This window comes from Perca flavescens, chromosome 2 (assembly GCF_004354835.1).
Source record: "Perca flavescens isolate YP-PL-M2 chromosome 2, PFLA_1.0, whole genome shotgun sequence".
Lineage (NCBI taxonomy): Eukaryota > Metazoa > Chordata > Actinopteri > Perciformes > Percidae > Perca > Perca flavescens.
The window spans coordinates 2,157,790-2,180,309 of NC_041332.1; the positions used below are offsets into that span (position 1 = coordinate 2,157,790).

A 22,520-nucleotide genomic window follows, 5' to 3' on the forward strand; every position below is an offset into this window, starting at 1 on the left:
AACCAGCTCTGTAATAACAAGAGCAACAAGTGTGAGAAGCTTGATATGTTTTTGTTTGTGCTTCCAGAGTCTATTAGTCCAAACCATAGACTGTATCTAAGATGGCCGCCGCATCTCCACACAAACACAAAGCAAAGAGAAGTTAGTCTCTCAGCGGTGTTGAGTAACGTTACAACAAACCGTTTTCTCCCCCCGGTTCTGAAAACATCCAAATAAGTGACACTGACTGAAATATATTGTGATATTGTGGTTTTAGCTGCTGGCTAATGTTAGCTTGTTTGCTCGCTAACTGGTCAACTAGCTAGCCAACGTTAGCTACCAATACAAATCAAATCAAGAAAATGTAATTATGCGGGTGAAACTGCAGCTATTTTACCTGAATGACATGAATAAACGTTATTAAACGTGGATAAAACTGAAAAACAATGAAAACTACAACTCCCATAATGCCACTTCAAAACATCATGAAAAGTCTGTGTTTACATCCATTGTTTTGATTGAGAGACCTCTAGCGGCAGAAATTGACATATTGTACGTTTAAGGGCACTGACACACCGAGCCGATAATTGGCTGTCTGACAGTCTGGCGAGGTCGGTGACTCGAGTCTGTTCGGTGTGTTCCGAGGCTAACCAGTTCTGTAACAACCTTCAGGTCGGCCTTCATTTTGGCCGACATGACATGTTCAGTCGGAGACAGGGCAGTCAGGACTCACCCGGAAATGGGAAGCGGGATGAGTGTGACTACAGTCTCTCAAAATCAGACGAAAATCTTCTAAACTGACCTTTGTTGATCTGAAATGAAGACTGCATGGCCTATTTCTCTCTTCAAATGTTTTCAGAAACATGTTTCAGTGAACTATTTTAGTACAATATGAGATCAGATTCTGAACGAGCCGCCATGACAGTCTGGCTTTGAATTTCCGGAGAAACCAAACCCACTGGACGCGTTCGTCCAATCAGCTGCCGGTTTTCATTTCTTGGGCAACAATACAGATTGGAGACGTATTACGGCAGAGCGTACGCTCAAGTTGTTGTCGCCTCAGTGTGTTCTGAGGCAGTTTTTTGGACCTCGACTGGCTTTACTGTCGATGGTCGGCCGTCTGGTTGGTGTGTATCTGCTTTAAACAGTCTATGCATCTACCCCTGGTCCATACCAAGTGTATCTCACATCTAACTGCAGATTTGTTCCACGAAATAGTCGCAGGAACTATGTCTTAGTCCAGGAATTATCACAGGAACTAACCCATTCCCTTCAGCACACCTTCTGTGTTCCCATCATGTCCAAAGGTACCAGAAACTAACTAGTTTTCCTGCTGTTTGTACCTCAGAGCTGCAGGGGGCGCTGGAGTCCAGAGAGGCTGAACTGCAGGAGCTCAAGGTCCAGCTGGAGAACCAGGCTGCAGTCCAGGTAATAACTTTAATACCTCACCTCCAAGGGTCCGTGTAACACTTATCAGTTCAATTTTCTAAGCACCAACGGACATTTGGGAAAACAGAAAAATGGGTTCAAATATCCAATGAAAAAAATTGGATCTTTAAATTGTTTTTCCAATTTTCAGTTTTTTATTCAGAGGATCAGAAATTTAGAAAATTACAAAATTGCGTCTGGGCTCCAATTATTCAATACTGCCATGGTAGTCTCTTCCTCTACTTTGTGGAATATGCATTTCATTAACTGCATATGGACCAAAATGAAAAACTGATAGACTTTGGGGTCAGAGGTGCAACTGATGGTTTTGAGTGTGTGTTTTGAGAACTCTCTCCCAATGTTAAAGGAATATTATTTAACATTAAAACGAACTAAAATCATTTAAAAAGTCTAAAATACTTTCTGAATTAGTTGCCCTTGAGGTTAAAAAGTATACATACCATTAACAATTAGTAAATAAGTGCTGAGGTTTAAAAGTGCTTAAAAAGTAAAAGTGCCACACAATAAATAACCATAAATATATATAAATAAGAATAGATCATTTAAAATACATCATAGAATAAAATCAAACTGTTAATCATGCATAAAACCAACGGTACATGTATGTGTATTATCATGTTAAAATATTATCCTATCCTTATTTTAATCGGCAATTGTGATAAATAATGAAAACTACAACTCCCAGCTAACCATTAGTTGTATCTTTCTAGCCACAACCCTGCAAAATAGTCTTGGGAAGGAACTTGTTTTGGTAATTGTAATTGTTAATTTATTTATTTGAACAGGGACAGTGCACAAAAAACATTAATAGATGTCTTGTGCCAGGTTGTAGCAAATTGCTAATTTCTGCCCTTAGTCCCTGGGCAGGTAGATGGCACATTAAAATACAAAGTATTTACAGTACGACATATAATACAGATACATAAAGTCATAAAAATCTAAAGTCATTATTGTCCCCCTATCCCACCCCAAACACACACAGTAATGTTACACATCAATTTACTGGTGGGACCAAGTCTGATCAGTTAACAACCGATGCTTTGCTAAGTGTGAGACTGAGTGGAAGTTAGTGCATGAGGTTATCTCTGTAGGAAGACTATTCCACTGATTTATAGCCACAGAGGAGAATGATGGCCTCCCAAATGCAGATTTGCGTTGTGGAAGACTACATTCACCCCTTGTGGCTGTGGTGGAACGTTTGCACCCCGCAAAAGAAAACGCCACATACAATATTAACCCTTGTGTTGTCGTCCCGTCGACCTGTTTTTCTGGGTTGAAATTTCGACATTTTGTTGTTCTTTTTCTACATTTTTTTCGACGTTTTTGTCAACTGTATTCCATTTTTTTGTCACTTTTTTTAAACAAGTTTTTGTCACGTTTGGCGTTGCTTTTTTGTCACTTTTTTCATCGTAAAAAAAAAAAATGTTTTTGTCGATTATTTTTCCTGCGTTTTTGCAGCTTTTTCCAATGTTCTTTTGTCATAGTTCTGATTTAGAAAGTTTTTGTAAACGGGTCAAATTGGACCCGAGGACAACAGGAGGGTTAAATGGAGGTAACTTGTTCTGAAACAGAGAATAGACGTCTCCCGAGCTCGTTGCATTTTGTGAAATTATTACAAACTTTCCTCCACAGCGACTTCTTCTAGTTTCAGCCACACATTTCCCCGAGCTTCTCTCTGGCAGGAGACCATTGAAAATGTGTTAATTGTTGTAACTTTCCAACTTGTGTGCAGGTGGAGCGATCGTCTGACGTGGAGCAGCTGAAGAACAGGTAACTCTCCTGCTTTCATTTTACTAAACTAATACCTGAGTGTAGACGTTGTGTCGGACTGTAGTTTGACTTCCTGTCTTACTTCCTGTCAGTGTGCAGCGCAGAGACGAGCAGGTTGTCTCTCTGGAGGCGGAGCTCACTCAGCTGAGGGCGGAGCTACAGCTGCTGACATCATCACAGTCACAGAGGTCAGAAAAACAGAACGCACACACTTAAATTACATACTTAAAGTATATCATAGACTTACATGAAGGCTTTACACTAACTTTTAGGAGCACCTGTTAACATGATTTTCAAAGATACCAACTAATCAGATTTTTCTAGCCAAATTATACGTCTTTTCCTCCTCTTTTATCTTCATCTCTGCACCCTTCCTCTTTTGCTCTCAACTCTCAAGAAATATCTCCACGTTTGGTTCCTGCCGTTCCTTTTGTCGTCTTGGTTTCAACGTAGCGCGTAACCGATCCACACAAAACTGACGATAAGAAGCACAACAGACACTTCACACAATAAACTGCCTGAACAGGGACTTGAACCCTGGACCCTCAGATTAAAAGTCTGATGCTCTACCGACTGAGCTATCCAGGCTTCAATTATCTGGGGCTCTGGACAAAACAATCACCTGGACTCTAAATGGAAGGGTAATTTGTTTTTGTCATTACCACCATCTTCTGGTTAGGAAGAGGGTAGATCCTGATTGGCACATTGCCTGGTAACACCCATTGTTATGGCACAAACTGGTGGAAAATCAGCCAAAATTGGCCAAAATGCACAACTCATCATGGCCACAAGCAGACTGTGGACCTCCTGCAAACCTGCATGATGGATGACGAGAGTGAGAACTCCAGACATATCCCACAATCAAGCTGTCGCCTTAACTGGGACTTGAGCTGCGGTATTCTTTTTCGCTCAAAACGTAGAAAACCTAATGCAATTTTTACGGCTCCAGGCCAATAAATATTCCTGCTGGTGGGTACCATAAAGCAGCTCTCCCTCTTCATCCATTCTATACTCTTGGTGTCCTCATGCAGAAGTTACAATCCATAGTTTGAGCAAAAGCCCTCGTGCCAGCAAAAACTGCCTCATTTTTTTGCAGCCTGCCCATTCAAACAGACGCAGTGTTATTTCCTTCTTCATCACCTGTCAAACTGGCAAGTAACTTAACAACGTTAACCGCCAAAGGTCATTTTTACCCACATTTGGCAATTTAAAGCCCTGTCTGAAGGTATAAAATCCTAGGCTGACCAGCCAGCCCCACATCCAGATGTCTGGTCTGGGAACTCACCATTGTCAGGGCTCAATCCGAGGGGCGGGATAAACAGTTGTCTTTCAAATTCCCTCTGCACGCAATAGGATAGCGCTCCAACCAATCAGAGCAAGGAAGAAGGTAGCAGAGCTAGATGATAGATTAAACTTTTACCGTATCCGGTCGGCAAAACTCCGAACACATCTTCCTTTTTTAAGAATGACTTCAGAGCCGTTCTTTGTTCTTTTCTCAAAGAAAAGCTGAACTCCAAGTCTTCCAGAAGACCTCTGTTCACCAGCAGCAGCAGCAGCAGCCATAAGCCCCGCCCACCGGCTCTATACACGATGTGTTTGGCCTGACCAGTTTGGTTTTTCCAGCTCGCAAACCAACGGAGAGTGCCTAGACCCCTCTGGCTGCAAATTACATTTGCTGCCACTAGGGTGTGTCTAGATTTCTGGGCTAATAAAATCCTCCCACAGTGAGACAGTAGAAGAGTCAGAGTTTGATCACAGTGACATCTGGTGGCCGCTAGAGGAACTGCAGCTCAACACGTTCAATAAAAACTCAGATTTAGTTTCTTTGTGTCCTCAGAGTGAAGGAGGAAGAAGAAGAAGAAGAAGAAGCAGCCGGTGAGCAGACGCAGAAAGACGTACGTTTGAATCCACAGAACAAAGTTCATAATGTTTACAGTCTGACGCCAAAGATCGCTCTCTTCAAAGTACTTCAAGTCACGTTTCACATGTTTTAATCTGTTTTATAACAGCTCAGCAGGACGTAGAACGGGGTGGGGGTCAAAGTCAACTTCACTCAGGGCCAAACATGTAGAGTTAATTAACATGCTTTTATTTAGTCAGAAAGTCAAATATTTCTGACTGTATTATTGTATGTCTCAAACTTACAGTTTGGTCCACATAAAGTCAGCAAAAAAGTCAGCAAATACGTTCCATAGCCAACGTAGAAAAACTTGACAGAAAAACATTGAAAAAGCAACAAAAAGTAGGCGGCCGAAAACTAGTTTGTACCTAAATTCATATGCGGGCCGGATCAAAATCTGCGAGGGGCCGGATTTTGCCCGTGGGCCTCGAGTTAGACACGTGTGAGGTAGAATGACGCAGAATGTTTTCCGCAGATTTTATCCAAAATTTGGAGAGGAGGCCTTGAGGAAGACCCAGGACTAGGTGGAGGGATTATAGCTCCACCCTGGCCTGGGCAACCCCTTCTATTACATAGATTATTTAGACAACGGTACGATATTTGCTGTTATCACAAAGTCCATGACGTCCGATTTTGATTCTGTTATCAGAAAATCTGACTCCAAGAACATGATGTAATCTTCATAATTTCTATTATCAAAATAGTTTGGTTTATTGTGTTTACTCTCAATGATGTCACACAGTTTAACTCTACAATACATTTAAAACAAACCTATATTATATACAGTGTATATATATATATTATATGAAATGATATTCTTTATCGTAACGTTAAAAACATCCTGTGAGGTTTGCGATGTGTCTAACAGCAGCTGTTTCTCCTCCTCCTCCTTATTCTTCTCTGCAGCGATCAGGAAGCGAGACGGAGTCCGAGCAGCCGTTTGAAAGGTGAAAAAACACCTTATTTGTTATTTCTTTAAACGTTATTTTTAAGTTTTGTTAAACGCATTCTCAATAACGCCAGAACAGAAGATATCGTACGATACTAGGAGACCTACGAGCTCCACGACGCTGCTTTTTTACAACTTTTAAAAATGTTTTATATATATATATATATATATATATATATATATATTTTTTTTTTTTTTTTTTTACATTTTATGTTTTGTTTTAAAGGTGTTTTTTAAGTTTTTTTTTCACGTTTTGTTTAAAGTTTTGACATATATTTTTAAAGTTTTTTTTTTTATGGTTTTGCCGTGTCTGACGTTGAGTTTTGTGTTTGTCAGTCTGGAGGAAGACTCTCAGCTGCTGCGTCTGGAGGAAGAACTGCACACGCTCAGAGAGGAGCTGCAGCAGGCTCATAACCACGGCGACGTGAGTCCAAATCACACACCTTAACATCCTATACAGCTTTTTGCACCTTAATATTTTTATTTGTAATCTTCTGCATGTGTGTGCTGCTGTGCGTTCCTGTGTGTGTAACGAGCATTTTACTAATGCTCTGTTAAAATAACAATGAAATGCTGCGTTATTGACTTTAGACCAGGTTTTTGTTGGTCAATGGCAGGATCACTTCCCGCTGCCTCAAGATAGCAATACTCCCAGAATGCACCTGAACACACCTCCCTGTAAGACCAGCATGCCCAGAATGCACCTGAACACACCTCCCTGTAAGACCAGCATGCCCAGAATGCACCTGAACACACCTCCTGTAAGACCAGCATGCCCAGAATGCACCTGAACACACCTCCCTGTAAGACCAGCATGCCCAGAATGCACCTGAACACACCTCCCTGTAAGACCAGCATGCCCAGAATGCACCTGAACACACCTCCCTGTAAGACCAGCATGCCCAGAATGCACCTGAACACACCTCCCTGTAAGACCAGCATGCCCAGAATGCACCTGAACACACCTCCCTGTAAGACCAGCATGCCCAGAATGCACCTGAACACACCTCCCTGTAAGACCAGCATGCCCAGAATGCACCTGAACACACCTCCCTGTAAGACCAGCATGCCCAGAATGCACCTGAACACACCTCCCTGTAAGACCAGCATGCCCAGAATGCACCTGAACACACCTCCCTGTAAGACCAGCACGCCCATGGGCCACAGATGGGCGCAGGTGCATTTGCTATTTAAACGACATGGACGCTGGACGGGAAATTAACAACTGCGTCGGTCTTAAACTAGCAAAGACACTTGGGTCGGGCTTTGTGCTGAAAGTAGTAACACAGCTACAGTAAGAAATACAAGCTTTATGTTGAAGTTAAGTGAGATTAGGTAAAAAGATTGTTTCTAAAACAATAGATTGTATAAATTCTATTGCAGTTAAATAAGATACTTGTGACGGATACATTATTGAACATAACTGTCCAACATTAACATTTGCCGTGAGTCCTGTTTTGACACTGTAAGCGTGTTTATCAAGTCTTCTGTTACCTTATGAGATCTGACTTTTCTTCCTTCGTGTTATATTCAGGAGCTACAGGACAAAATGGCGACGCTTTCGGCGGCGGAGCGTCAGAGCGAGCAGCGAGAGGCGGAGCTTAAAGCAGCGCTGGTCAGTGTAACAAATATAATATCTGAAATATTCCAGCGCTGTAGTGTATTGTAACTAAGTACTGCTGTGTAATGACCTGACTGTAACGGTATCTTTACAGGCTGAAGCCGAGTCCAGGTTTGCGTCTCTGCGTCAGGACTTCCAGGCGTCGCTGCAGGTTCTGTTTCCCGGCATCTCTGTGGAGACGGAGAAGGTTGGTTGGCTGCTTCCTGTTTACATATTTATTTATTTATAAAATGGGAAGCTCAATCAAGCAGTCTGATTGGTTCAAAGCTGGGATGTAACCATATACAATGGTTCCTTTGGACAATAAGTATTAAGTGTTAAAACAAACTGATAGCTCGAGCCACGAAGGGAAGACGTTAGTCTGCACACACCGCCAGAGAGGGAAGATGTTAGTCTGCACACACTGCCTGAGAGAGAAGAAGTTAGTCTGCACACACTGCCAGTGGGGAAGGCATTAGTCTGCACACACCGCTAGGGGGGGAAGACGTTAGTCTGCACACACTGCCAGAGAGGGAAGAAGTTAGTATTGCACACACTGCCAGGGGGGAAGGCATTAGTCTGCACACACCGCCAGGGAGGGAAAAAGTTAGTCTGCACACACCGCCAGGGGGGTAAGACGTTAGTCTGCACACACTGCCAGAGAGGGAAGAAGTTAGTCTGCACACACTGCCAGGGGGAAGACGTTAGTCTGCACACACCACCAGGGAGGGAAGAAGTTAGTCTGCACACACTGCCAGAGAGGTAAGACGTTAGTCTGCACACACTGCCAGAGAGGGAAGAAGTTAGTCCGCACACACTGCCAGGGGGGAAGACGTTAGTCTGCACACACCGCCAGGGGGAAGACGTTAGTCTGCACACACCGCCAGGGGGGGTAAGACGTTAGTCTGCACACACCGCCGGGGAGGAAAGACGTTAGTCTGCATACACCGCCAGGGTGGAAGACGTTAGTATATATATATATGAAACTTATAAATTATCGCCCTCAAACCAAACAAGTGGGGAATAGTTATGGCGATCCAGAAATGTTTTAGAAACAATTGTAAACATTTAAAGACTTTGTGATGAATGTATTGTTGTTGTTGTTGTTGTTGTCATGTTTCAGTTTGTTGTATCCCGAGTTAAACGCAGCAGGAAGACTTTAACAGCCGATGTGTTTCCTCCGCAGAGCGACTGGCTCGAGCTTCTTACTCAGAAAGTTCAGGAGAGAAAAGGTGAAACAGAGAGCGCTCAGTCTGAGGTAAAGACACATTTCTCCTCACAAACACAAGATATAATATCAGACACTAAGAACTACACACACCTCCAAGGAATTATTCCAGAAGAAACTTGTTCAGGAACTTCTCCAAGAAGTTAAGAACTGAATCCGTAAACAAGATATATTTTGTGTTTCAGCTGCAGTCGAGGCTGATGGAGGCCGACAGGAGACAGACTGAACTGCAGACGGAGTTGGATCAGAACCGGAAGCTGCTGCGGGAAACGGTAACAGCTTCATGTTGATAAACCTGAAAATAATCTATATCTGTGGATGTTTATCTGGGTCACAGCAGAGATGGGGAGATGGGGAGTCGCACTTTAGTCGCACAAACAGCTGACACCAGACTTGACTTGCGACTCGAGCTTTGACTCGTCAACAACCTGTTTTCATGCAATTATTGCTTTTTTAATCTAAATGTATTCATGTATTTCTACTTTCTTTTATTGGTGCATATACGTTGGGGAAACGTATGACGAGCTGCATGTCCCCTGCCCTTTGCCGTAATGTGCAACGTAACACATGAGCTATGACTTATGTGTGCGCGCTCACATATCAACAAATGCATTGAGGATGGCGACACCAAGTCCTCCCTGAATTGTGCCTTTTGTCATTAGTTTTGCTTTCAATAACTCGGTAAACAGTGGAAGTAAGAGAACAGCTACATGAAAGGTGTGTGGAACCAAGATAAATGATGCCGGATCAACAACGTGGAACTTCATCAGGCTTCTCTAAACACACCCAGATAGGTCAGTCACTGGATAATGTGAAAGAGACGTTACATTTAGCATATATCGTCACAGGTAACAAGCTAACCGTGGCAAAGTATTAGAAATAGAGCAATATATCGATATTATATTGATATTGTGATATGAGACTAGATATCGTCTTAGATTTTGGATATTGTAATATCGTGATATGACATAAGTGTCTTTTCCTGATTTTAAAGGCTGCATTACAGTGAAGTGATGTACTTTTCTGACCTTACCAGACTGTTCTAGCTGTTCTATTATTTGCCTTTTCCCCACTAAGACATTATATACACATTATTGATGATTATTTATCTCAAATCTAAGTGTGAAGATATTTTGTCAACCCTAGAATATTGTCGCAATATCGATATTGAGGTATTTGGTCAAGATCCCCCAGCCCTACTGGGAACAGGCACATTGTATCTTTATAGTTGTATCTCAGATCTTGAGACTCAACATGGACTTCCAAAAAATGACTTGTGAAAATCTCTGGGTCATAGTTATCCAAGGAAAGAGCAACTGGACTTTTAGTCTCTCATCTATAACTGGTTGTATACTTAATGTTTTCATCTGACTACAGCTGCAACTAACTATTAATCTTTACTGTGGATTATCTCCTGGATGAATGGATGAGTAGTTCTGTCTCTAAAATGTGGATCAGTGTTTCCTAAAGAACAAGATGACGTCCTCAAAGATATTCAGTTTCCTGTCTCAGAGGAGAGAAGAATCTAGAAAATATTCATATTTAACAAACACACAAGTTTACCTGTTTTTACATTAAAAAAAATGACTCAAACTGATGAATCAACTATCTTAATAGTTAGAGATTAATTTAGTAGTTAATGACTGTGCTCTACATCTGACTTGTTCTGATATGATGGATAGTTTTCTCCCTTGTGTTTATCTTTTGTATTGTTTCCTCTTTGACGGTTTCTCTTGTTTGTTGGTTGTTTGGTCCTCCGACAGGAGGCGGAGCTTCACGCTCTGCAGCGACGCTCTGAAGAAGAAGAAAACGTCTGGAAGAACAAACTGTCCGATACCGAACAGCAGAAACAAACGGTGAGTTTTAGATCACGTTTATATGAGGGGGTTGAGATCTCCGACTGTCTCGGGGGGGTCAGCACGTGTTGAGAAAAGAGACAAAAATAAATAAATAAAAAATCTCTCGTCTCCTGTCCTCTCCATCCTGTCCTCTCCATCCTGTCCTCTCCGTCCTGTCCTCTTTGTCCTGTCCTCTTTGTCCTGTCGTCTCCGTCCTGTCCTCTCCATCCTCTCCTCTCCGTCCTGTCCTCTCCATCCTGTCCTCTCCGTCCTGTCCTCTTCGTCCTGTCCTCTCCGTCCTGTCCTCTTTGTCCTGTCCTCTTTGTCCTGTCGTCTCCGTCCTGTCCTCTCCATCCTGTCCTCTTCGTCCTGTCCTCTCCTTTTCTCTCCATCCTGTCCTCTCCTCTCCTGTCCTCTCCGTCCTGTCCTCTCCTTCCTGTCCTCTCCATCCTATCCTCTTCGTCCTGTCCTCTCCTGTCCTCTCCATCCTGTCCTCTCCTCTCGTGTCCTCTCCGTCCTGTCCTCTCCTTCCTGTCCTCTCCATCCTGTCCTCTTCGTCCTGTCCTCTCCTGTCCTCTCCATCCTGTCCTCTCCATCCTGTCCTCTAATCTCTTGTCCTCTCCATCCTGTCCTCTCCATCCTGTCCTGTCCGTCCTGTCCTAACTCCATCCAGGAGATCACTGGGTTCTGGAGGTTAATGTTGAGTTTAAACAGGCTTTTAGTAAGACAAGGGTTTTATGTATCTTTGTTTTCCTTTTGTGTTCTTATGTATTTTATTTATTGTATTTCACTTTATATAAAGGTCTTTTCACACGGGGAGCGATTGTCGTTTCGTCAGTTTGACAGGCAACCCAAGAAGCGTACGCAATCCCGTGAAATGGTCGCTTTCGTGCTCGTCAATGTTTTTTTCGACATTTGTCACTTTTCTCTGCCAAAATAAATAAAACAAAAATAAATAAATAAAAAATGTCAAAAAGAATCAAAAACTTTAGTAAAAAAAAAACTAATTTGAGGCAATGAAACGTAAAAAGCCCAGCTTTGATTATTCTATCTATCTATCCATCCATCTACCCATCTATCCATCCATCTATCTCTCTCTCTATCTATCATCTCTCCATCTATCTATCTATCTATCTATTTATCTGTCCATCCATCCATCCATCCATCCATCCATCTATATATCATTCTCTCTCTATTTATCTATCCATCCATCCACCTACCCATACATCCATCCATCAATCCATCTATCTATCTCTCTGTCTCTGTCTATCTATCCATCTACCTACCTACCCACCCACCTGTCCATGTAATATATTAAACCATGCCCTGACTCTGTGTGTGATGCTGCTGTCTGCAGGTTCTGGATCAGCTGACGCTGCTGCAGGACGAAGTGCAGTCGAAGACGTCGGAGACAGAAAACACTCAGCAGGTCTGTCCTCTCCGTCCTGTCCTCTCCGTCCTGTCCTCTCCGTCCTGTCCTCTTCGTCCTGTCCTCTTTGTCCTGTCCTCTTCGTCCTGTCCTCTCCTCTCCTGTCCTCTCCGTCCTGTCCTCTCCGTCCTGTCCTCTTCGTCCTGTCCTCTTTGTCCTGTCCTCTTCGTCCTGTCCTCTCCGTCCTGTCCTCTTTGTCCTGTCCTCTTCGTCCTGTCCTCTCCTCTCCTGTCCTCTCCGTCCTGTCCTCTTCGTCCTGTCCTCTTTGTCCTGTCCTCTCCTCTCCTGTCCTCTTCGTCCTGTCCTCTCCATCCTGTCCTCTCCGTCCTGTCCTTTTTGTCCTGTCCTCTCCGTCCTGTCCTCTCCTGTTCTCTCCGTCCTGTCCTCTCCTGTCCTCTCCATCCTGTATGTCCCGGCGAAGTGTTGCGTACCGTGTGAAAAGACCTTAAAGCCCTTTGTTATGTGTATCTGTGAAACTGCCGTAAAGAATAACTTTACTTCCCTCGTCGTGTCTCAGCTGAAGGAACAGCTGATGTTGCTGGAGGCTCAGCTGGAGAAACAGCTGGAGGACGCCAGCGTCTCGCAGAGCTGCTGCGAGGAGCTCGCTCAGGTCTGAACGCCAGCACGCTCTTTCACACGTTAAACACATACAGCAGAGCAGGGGGAATGAGAGGGGGAAACACCAGAGCAGGGGGAATGAGAGGGGGAAACACCAGAGCAGGGGGAATGAGAGGGGAAACACCAGAGCAGGGGAATGAGAGGGGAGAGCAGGGGGAAACATCAGAGCAGGGGGAATGAGAGGGGGAAACATCAGAGCAGGGGGAAACATCAGAGCAGGGGAATGAGAGGGGAAACACCAGAGCAGGGGGAAACACCAGAGCAGGGGGAATGAGAGGGGAAACACCAGAGCAGGGGGAATGAGAGGGGGAAACACCAGAGCAGGGGGAATGAGAGGGGAAACACCAGAGCAGGGGGAATGAGAGGGGGAAACACCAGAGCAGGGGGAATGAGAGGGGGAAACACCAGAGCAGGGGGAATGAGAGGGGGAAACACCAGGGGAACGTAGCAGTTGAGATGTAACCTCACTCAACAGATACACTGACGATGCAGTCCTGTGATTGGCTGTACAGAATGATTTAAAAAATGTACGCGTCGACACAGGATCACGGCTGCCAGGTTCACTGTGTAAAACTGTTCTCTCAGCTGATTGGTTGAGTGTAAAACTGTTCTCTCAGCTGATTGGTTGAGTGTAAAACTGTTCTCTCAGTTAGCTGATTGGTTGAGTGTAAAACTGTTCTCTCAGTTAGCTGATTGGTTGAGTGTAAAACTGTTCTCTCAGTTAGCTGATTGGTTGAGTGTAAAACTGTTCTCTCAGTTACCGGATTGGTTGAGTGTAAAACTGTTCTCTTAGCTGATTGGTTGAGTGTAAAACTGTTCTCTTAGCTGATTGGTTGAGTGTAAACTGTTCTCTTAGCTGATTGGTTGAGTGTAAAACTGTTCTCTCAGTTAGCTGATTGGTTGAGTGTAAAACTCTTCTCTCAGTTACCTGATTGGTTGAGTGTAAAACTGTTCTCTCAGTTAGCTGATTGGTTGAGTGTAAAACTGTTCTCTCAGTTACCGGATTGGTTGAGTGTAAAACTGTTCTCTTAGCTGATTGGTTGAGTGTAAAACTGTTCTCTTAGCTGATTGGTTGAGTGTAAACTGTTCTCTTAGCTGATTGGTTGAGTGTAAAACTGTTCTCTCAGTTAGCTGATTGGTTGAGTGTAAAACTCTTCTCTCAGTTACCTGATTGGTTGAGTGTAAAACTCTTCTCTCAGTTAGCTGATTGGTTGAGTGTAAAACTGTTCTCTCAGTTACCGGATTGGTTGAGTGTAAAACTGTTCTCTTAGCTGATTGGTTGAGTGTAAAACTGTTCTCTTAGCTGATTGGTTGAGTGTAAAACTGTTCTCTCAGTCAGCTGATTGGTTGAGTGTAAAACTGTTCTCTCAGTCAGCTGATTGGTTGAGTGTAAAACTGTTCTCTCAGCTGATTGGTTGAGTGTAAAACCTGTCTGTGTTGTAGTTGCGGTCTCAGGTGCAGCAGATGTCCGTCCGGCTGCAGGCGGAGCAGGAGCAGCGACAGCAGCTGGATGCACAGCTGGAGCAGGTCAGAGGTCACATCTGGAACACGTTCAAATACTAGTCAGAGGTCACATCTGGAACACGTTCAAATACTAGTCAGAGGTCACATCTGGAACACGTTCAAATAATAGTCAGGGGTCACATCTGGAACATCAGCCACACATTCAAATGATAGTCAGAGGTCACATCTGGAACATCTGGAACACGTACAAATAATAGTCAGAGGTCACATCTGGAACATCTGGAACACGTACAAATAATAGTCAGGGGTCACATCTGGAACATCAGCCACACGTTCAAATGATACAGCTATGAGTAGGGTTGGGTACCAAAACACAGTGCCAACAGGGCACAGGTCCCGATGTAAACAGTAGTAACGAGACCGAATAAGAACGAAAATGTTGGCTCCTCATTTCGGTGCCTGACTGTTTTTTTATTTTCCAGAAGCATCGCTGCACGGTACGCTACTTTACCGTTAGCTAGTAGCTGGTTAGGTAGTAGCCGGTTAGCTAGTAGCAGGTTAGCTAGTAGCTGGTTAGGTAGTAGCTGGATTAAACCCAATGGTTAAAATGCTGACAGCTTACATTAAGCCATGTAAAGTGTGACTGTATTTCCATGTAGAGGATTCCAACAGCGAGACATAACCATCTGACTGCGCGTTCACTTGAAACTCACCAGCCTTGTGGTGCATTCAAAGTTATTGTAAAATACCCTTTTCCCATCTGGTGCTTGTTTTTGTCGTTCAACAGCAATTTACTGCTGAAATAAGTCATTGTTATAAGTTTTAGTTATTACATTATTAATCAATCATTTAATTTTGACCATACGGCCTTAGCAATAAACAAGACGTTCTTTAAAGTCGCAGACTGTCGTTTTGTGCTCCTTTTTTATATTTTATACTATATAGATTATAAATATATTATATATATTTCGGTTCAGGCATCGTTTAGGCACTGGCACCGTTTTAAAAGTATCGTTTAGCACCGGTATCGGAAAAAAACAAACCATACCCAACCCTACGTGAAAGCCAGACTGAATAAGCAGGTTTTAAGTCTCCGTTTTAAGGTATTTATGCAGGTTTGTTGTTGTTTTTCAGGCTCGACGGGACGTGTTGGAGCTGCAGCAGCAGGCGGAGGCTGATCAGAGATCTGCTGCTGCGACCGAGGTTTCTCTCTCCCTCCGTCATGTCTCTGATGTTTTCCATTTAGGATTATAATTTACATTTTAAACATTTAAAAAAGGACATTCTAAAATGCTTAACGTGAAAAAGCTTAACGTGGTTTAATGTACCTAAACAACGATCAGTGATCACCAAATTTCTCATGGTCATATCTTGTCATGAACACTTAAGCCTGTCAAAAAACCTAAACCAAAATCCAACGATTATAGGAGTTATCTCACGTTAACGTTTTCTTCTTCATTGGCGCCTATGGTGAGGAAAAGGCTAAATGTGGTTTAATGTGGCTTAAGATCGGAAAACCGTGACCAATGATCACCAAATTTCTCATGACCATGTCTTGTCATAAACAGTGGTTATGAGGAGCAATATGAAAGAGACATTTGGGGATGATTGATTGTTGTTTAGGTACATTAAACCACGTTAAGCTGTATTGCATTTTAGAATGGAAATATGCTGGCTCTGTACACGCTAAAAGTCCTGGGGTCTCATTTATAAACGTGGCGTACGCACAAAACAGGGCTGAAAATGGGCGTACGCCACTTCCCATGCAAAGGTTGTGATTTATAAAAAACAAACTTGACAGGAGAATGTGCGGTCCTCCACCCAAATTCTGACCCATGCGTACGCACATTTTGGAGACAAAATAGGAATTGGCGACGCAGATGGTGAGGTGGTGAACTGAAGTCAGACTGCAGAAAGTAAATGTGGGAATAAGATTACTCGTAATATTTCCTAGTATTGATTCCACACGCACATTCTTTCATTCCATATCATCCACGTTACCATGAAGATGAAATCCAGCAGTGTTATTTGCGCTTGTACTGAGTGAAAACTGTTCCATAAACACCTCCAACTCAAATCTTAAATAAAAATGTGTTCTTTATATTTAATCAGCGCTGTCTGGCCATCACATTGTCTGCTACGGAGCGCAGGAGGAGGAGATGCATGGAATACAGGATAGCATTAATACCCCAGCATTAGATAACTGCAGAACACAGAGTAAATAACTAAATATCTGTCTTTAAAACTGTGCATAGATCATCAAATGTCCAATTCTGGAAATACAGCTGTTAAGCTCTCGCGCAATCGTTACACTTAATGTTGTTGTTATCGGTCCAAACTTTAATACTGTTCATAACAAAACCTGCATGAAGAAAACTGTGTTTGCCTATTACATTTCGTCTTCAAATTGTATCTCGGGGTGGGGGACACCACCAGTTGTTGCTGTGATTTTGCGTAATGGTGCATGATGGCACTGCTGGCCCTGCAGGAGGACAGCAATGGAAGAATCATGAGAGAAAGAGACTTCAGGGACCATGACGATGACTGGCTAATATGCCGATTTAGATTACCTAAAGCTGAGCTCTTGGATCTATGTACTGAATTGGGTCCAGTAGAGAGGGCAACACGCCGGAACCGTGCCATCCCGGTCCAAATACAGGTCCTCGCCACTCTGGGGGAAACCGGCTGTTTCCAGAGGGAAATGTCAGACAGCTAAGTGTTTTTTTAAATATATAAATTTATAAATAAATAAAAATATAATCTTCAACTTTATCACTAAGGCTTGTTTGGATATAATATATAGTTCTGTTAAATCTTATTATATACGTCTGGTATATCAAAGCTGTCCCCGAGTGCCGTAATGCCGTTTTGGAAGATTTTATGAATAAAGGTAGTCTATAAATCCGGTTTACCTACACTGTGCGACAACAGGCCGAAATTATAATTCAATTGGCAGAAATTCCCGAGCGTCTGAGAGTTTTTTTGCTTTTTCTCCGCCAGTCCTCATGATTCGACATGATTTGGTGTAGCGAAAGAACAACTGCCAGGGTCATTAACATACTGATCAGCATTCACGAGGGGCTTTGCATTGACTATTTATGGTTAAAAATGGGCGTGTACAGGGCGGGATAAGAGGCTTATTCACGTACGCATGCTTGTAGATTTATAAAGGGAACATTGCTTACAGGTGTGCGTACACACGGTTTTATAAATCTGACTTTTTTTGGCGTACACCAATTTGGGCTTTTTGGCGTACGTACACTTATAGTAGTTTTATAAATGAGACCCCTGGTGGAGTTTGGTGATGGTGATTTCAGGGCTTTAGTTAAACTAAAAGGATCTTACTCTTTAACTAAAAGGTCTATCTCTGTAGGGATCCATCCCATAATGTTGTCAGACACTTAGAATAATAATCTGAGGCTGTCAGCAGCAACAACAGAACTTTTTTTTCTGTTGTGTTTCTGCAGGAAGAGACGGTTCAGGTGAAGGAAGAGACGGTCCAGGTGAAGGAAGAGACGGTCCAGGTGCAGGAAGAGACGGTCCAGGTGAAGGAAGAGACGGTCCAGGTGCAGGAAGAGACGGTCCAGGTGCAGGAAGAGACGGTCCAGGAAGAGACAGTTCAGGTGCTGGAAGAGATGCCAGTGTGAAATAAACTTCTCTTCCTTCATGTTTGTTGTTACAATGATTCCATGTACTTTAAAGCTCCATCTCCAGCGCTACGTTTTAGTTTTTAAGTATTTGAGTTTTGAGCCAAAAGTTGGCGTCAGTGTCGGCGTTGCCAAAGGTCTCCGTTTGGAGCCGTTGAGACTGCAACACAACCCCGCAGATTCCAAACCAAAACAGTGAGCAGGGGGGAATGAGAGGGGGAAATGCCAGAGCATGGGAAATGAGAGGGGGAAACACCAGAGAAGGGGGAATGAGATGGTGAAACTTAGCAGAAGATATTCCTTTTTGAACCAAAACGTAGCCCGGGAGATGCAGCCTGAAGTTTGAGCCTCAGCAGAGCGACAGAAACAGAAAGCAACGTGTTGGACAGTGAACGCCTCGCTGCTGTTTTCCTGACTGATGCTCACTGTGACAAATAAACGTCTGACTCAAACTGTTTTGGGTTTTTCTTTTCTGTCGTTCCTCTCTCGTCTGGTTTGTGAAGCGTGCAGAGACACTCAGTCATATTGGTATTTTACATCTCAGAAAAGTTTGGAAATGTTCTGAGTGAAGAGTTAAATGAAAAGAGTGTGAAGAAATAATAAAAGTTAACATGCTAAGGGCCTAAGTTCAACAAAACAAGTCACGCCAAGACCCTGAGTAATGCAATCATTTATAATGACTTTCTTTACCATAATATAATTATATAAACAATCATTTATAATGACTTTCTATACTATAATATAATTATATAAACAATCATTTATGATAACTTTATTTCTATATAATGGGATGTTTCAGATTGACTTCAGTTGGACTCATAGTGCAGATGAAGGGTGCAGAAGGAGATCCTCCAATGAGGATTTTCAGAGCATGTTGCTGTCCCCTCACAGCGAGGGAAAACTCAACAAAATCCAGACTGTTTCTCACGTCTAGACTACTGCATGCTCCCTCCTGATTGGCCTGCCTGCATGCTCCCTCCTGATTGGCCTGCCTGCATGTGCCATCCGACCCCTGCAGCTCATTCAGAACGCAGCAGTTTGACTTGTCTTCAACCTCCCCAAGTTCTCTCACACTACACCTCTCCTCCGCTCTCTTCACTGGTTACCAGTTGCTGCCCACATCCACTTCAAGACACTGGTACTCCCATACAGTACACTAGTACTCTCATAAGTACACTAGTACTCTCATACAGTACACTAGTACTCTCATACAGTACACTAGTACTCTCGTACAGTACACTAGTACTTACATACAGGGCCATGAATGGATCAGCCCCAGCTTACATCCAGGACATGGTCCAACCATACACCCCAACCCCCACCCCCTCTGCTCTGCATCAGCCAACCTGCTTGCTGCCCCCTCACAGAGGGAGAACTAATCGTTCAACCAAATCCTGACTGTTCACTGTCCTGGCTCCTAAATGGTGGAATGAGCTCCCTATTGACATCACGATGGCCGAAAGCCTACGCATCTTCCACCGAAGGCTAAAATCACATCTCTGTCTGGTACTATGTGGAAAGTAGGGGTGGAACGGTACATGTATTCGTATTGAACCGAATTGGTACGGGCATCACGGTTCGGTGCATGAATTTACACAGAGAATACACTACAAATAAAACTTGCGTGCAAATTAATTAATGTATTGCGGAACAAATGTAATGCAGAACTACTGTTAGATACGCAGGTTTTGGGGACACCTAATCTGTAGTCCCGCCTTAGCTCTGAAGCTAGCTGAGCTCCACCTTTTTTATTTGTTTACATGCCTGCCGGGTATTTTAAATTGAGGTGCTATTTGTTTTTATATTAGACTTTTTTATATTTACTGTTGCACTAAAGTCCAAAAGTGAAGAATTTATGTTATTACTTGATTGTTTAAGCTACCTCACAGAAGTGCTCTGTTTGTTAACAGAGTTGTTAAAAAATTAAATAAAAAATAAGGAACATCCTGGATCTGTTTTTTCGCTCTTCTTTATTCCTTTTTTATATATTATAGAATTATCGGATTGGGACTCGGTATCGGTAGATACTCAAAATCAAATGACTCGGACTCGGACTCGAGGGCAAAAAAAACCTGATCGGGACATCCCTAGTTACTACTGATCATATACTCTCCGTGATTTACTGCATGGATTAACGTGTGATAGACAATTAATGACTGCACTTGCCAGAGTTGGGATGCGTTCAGACATCCATTAGAAAGTTGCATTGGCTCAGCCAGTGAAGAACGGTATGTGGGTAGCCACGACCAACCATGTCCTCTAAAAACATGGGCTATGTGTTATATAAATCTTTACTTAAGTAAAGAATAGATGTTAATACAAAATAAACCCTAGATTGATGTCTTACCTTTGCCATTATGAGGTACCTCCCCCCGCCGTTAGCGTAGCATTGTGTACCTGTAACCCAGCCAGCTACAAAGAACTGGTAAGCATCCAGACTTTTAAAAGCTTTGAGATCAGCACCAGTATATGGGGATACCCCGTTTACCACATAAATCACACAGATCGTGTGGACTGACGTCGGGCAGACTCTGCGATTTAATGAGGTCCGTGAAAACGGAGGCAGGAAGAATTAAGGGTTGGTATCCAATCCTGCTATCTCCAACTTCTCCAAATACTGCTCTTTGTGAGCACCTATCAGATGCCCTACCTCGACCGATAACGAAAACTTGTTGTTCAATAGAAGAAGCCATGAAGCCATGAAGAATTTGAAGTTGATCGGATGAAATCTCTAGGAGGAGTTTGTTAAAGTACGACGTGGAAATGGCCAAAATCGCACAAATTTCTAACTTTAAATTCAAAATGGCGGACTTCCTGTTGGGTTTAGGGTATGGCTCCAATTATGTTTTTTGTACGTCTTGACATGATCCAAATGTGTACCAATTTTTTTAACTTTGTAGGGGGCGCTAGCGAGCCATCTTTGTGCGCCTATTCCCGAAACCCTTAAAATACGTACATTTTCACCAGACTTGATGCAACCGCCAATTTTGGTGAGTTTTTGAATATGTTAAGTCCCTCAAAAAGCCAATTCATTTGCCATAATAATAATTCCTTCAGTTTCAAGAGGGCCTTCGTCGCTGTCGGCGCTCGGGGCCTAATAATATTTTTAGGAAAAAACGTTGGGTCCTTGCACTTTTGTGCTTGGGCCCTAATAATAATCTGAGCAAGAACAATAGGTGCCTCGCATTTTCAGTGAGCTCAGGCCCTAATAATTAAAGCTGCAAGCAGCGATGAACGGGCCCTCGCCCCTTGCCCTTGCAATATCACATGTAGACCACACAGCCATTTTTAAGGGAGTGTGAAAATGTTCTCCCCGGCTGACAAAGGAGTATATTGCGGATACTGTTGTATTATTTTTTACAGTGTTTGTAAAATTTGACATGTTTGCTGTCATGAAGTCAACACATTTTGTATTTTGTCATAAATTTAATGGGAATTGTGACATCAGTTGACCTTACAAGAGCTCCTCAGTCTCTCGTGGATTCTGTTCCTGATCCTATGCCACTGTTCCCATGGGGAAAAAGCATCAAAATAGTTCTCTTGGCTGTGTCTGGCATTGTGTGTTGTAATTTTTCTTAGGCTTGTCTAAATCTACTGCACTTGTAAAATAAACATTACTTTTCTCTCACAGAAGAGACATGATTGGTTCTCTTTTCAAATGGGTAATTTTTGGGTAATAAAAGCACAGTATACAGACAAAAACAACAGCATATAGTTGAGAGGCCTATTCATGTTTTACATTTTCCCTACATCTTGTGAGAGCAACATATCTCTCTTGGATGCAAGTCATGCATCATATCAGTTTAATTTTGATGGAAATCTTTATGAATCTGTAATCACATTTCTACTGTTTATTTTTCTCTCAAGGTGAAATATGAGGGCAAAGTCAGGGTTTACGCTGTTTAAAATATGTGAATAATAACTATTGATAACTACACGGGCGGGCAAACCAGGAACTTGTCTGGGAAACATAATTAACAAACAGTGACCTTAACATTTGCTTCCTTAATACTAGATGGTTACTAATGTTTTACTGAACAGGATCCTGAGTGCTTAGCAGTTAGTAGTGAATTGGCTAAATCTCCCTTTACCAGTAGATGTATTGTAGGCATAAGTAACTATAAAGAAATAACCAAGAAATAATAGCGCGGTGCCTCCGCTGTGGAACTACATAACTCACACACTATGAGCTATATTGGTATTGGTATCTTACATGTCTACAAACCTTAGTAAAATGAAATGTTCTGGGGTCTCATTTATAAACGTGGCGTACGCACAAAAGAAGACGTACGCCACTCTCTACACAAGAATTGGGATTTATAAAAAGCAAAGTTGACGGGAATATGTGTGGTCCTCCACGGAAAACTCTGACCCAGACGTATTCACAGAAACGGGTGAAAGGAGAAACGGCGACACCGACGGCAGATGGATGAAACACGTGAAACCGGGACCATTGTGTAAAATAAATTCAAATATTGCCTCTCATTGAGGATTGTCTCTGAAGGATTCACAAAGCCATTCTTACAACTGATATCCTACACAAACACCTGTTTGATCGATCTGCGGTGTTCTGTAATTATATTGGCATGTTATGTAAGTTATTCTCATAAATACGGTAAACAATGTGTAAAACTGATGCTGTGCTCGAT

At 42.7% G+C, this 22,520-nt stretch overlaps 1 protein-coding gene and 1 non-coding gene across 4 annotated transcripts in view; one reads left to right on the forward strand and one right to left on the reverse strand.

Annotated features, from left to right (window-relative positions):
* rrbp1b (ribosome binding protein 1b) overlaps positions 1–18,038 on the forward strand; it is a 28,549-nt gene extending 10,511 nt beyond the window's left edge. Inside the window, exons 9-24 of one of the 3 annotated variants that reach the window (XM_028598964.1) lie at positions 1,328–1,407; positions 3,161–3,198; positions 3,291–3,386; positions 5,036–5,093; positions 6,005–6,045; positions 6,384–6,471; positions 7,582–7,662; positions 7,763–7,855; positions 8,834–8,905; positions 9,061–9,147; positions 10,639–10,731; positions 12,071–12,142; positions 12,660–12,752; positions 14,204–14,287; positions 15,359–15,427; positions 17,692–18,038. In XM_028598964.1, the coding sequence (XP_028454765.1) occupies positions 1,328–1,407; positions 3,161–3,198; positions 3,291–3,386; positions 5,036–5,093; positions 6,005–6,045; positions 6,384–6,471; positions 7,582–7,662; positions 7,763–7,855; positions 8,834–8,905; positions 9,061–9,147; positions 10,639–10,731; positions 12,071–12,142; positions 12,660–12,752; positions 14,204–14,287; positions 15,359–15,427; positions 17,692–17,871 (1,325 nt within the window). In that variant the 3' untranslated portion in view covers positions 17,872–18,038. The remainder of the gene's footprint in view (positions 1–1,327; positions 1,408–3,160; positions 3,199–3,290; positions 3,387–5,035; positions 5,094–6,004; positions 6,046–6,383; positions 6,472–7,581; positions 7,663–7,762; positions 7,856–8,833; positions 8,906–9,060; positions 9,148–10,638; positions 10,732–12,070; positions 12,143–12,659; positions 12,753–14,203; positions 14,288–15,358; positions 15,428–17,691) is intronic. The other 2 variants (XM_028598965.1, XM_028598966.1) reach the window with 2 other exon arrangements.
* On the reverse strand, positions 3,714–3,786 carry trnak-uuu (transfer RNA lysine (anticodon UUU)). Its single transcript has one exon. It is a non-coding gene; the product is annotated as a tRNA-Lys (tRNA).
* Positions 18,039–22,520: the final 4,482 nt, after the last annotated feature.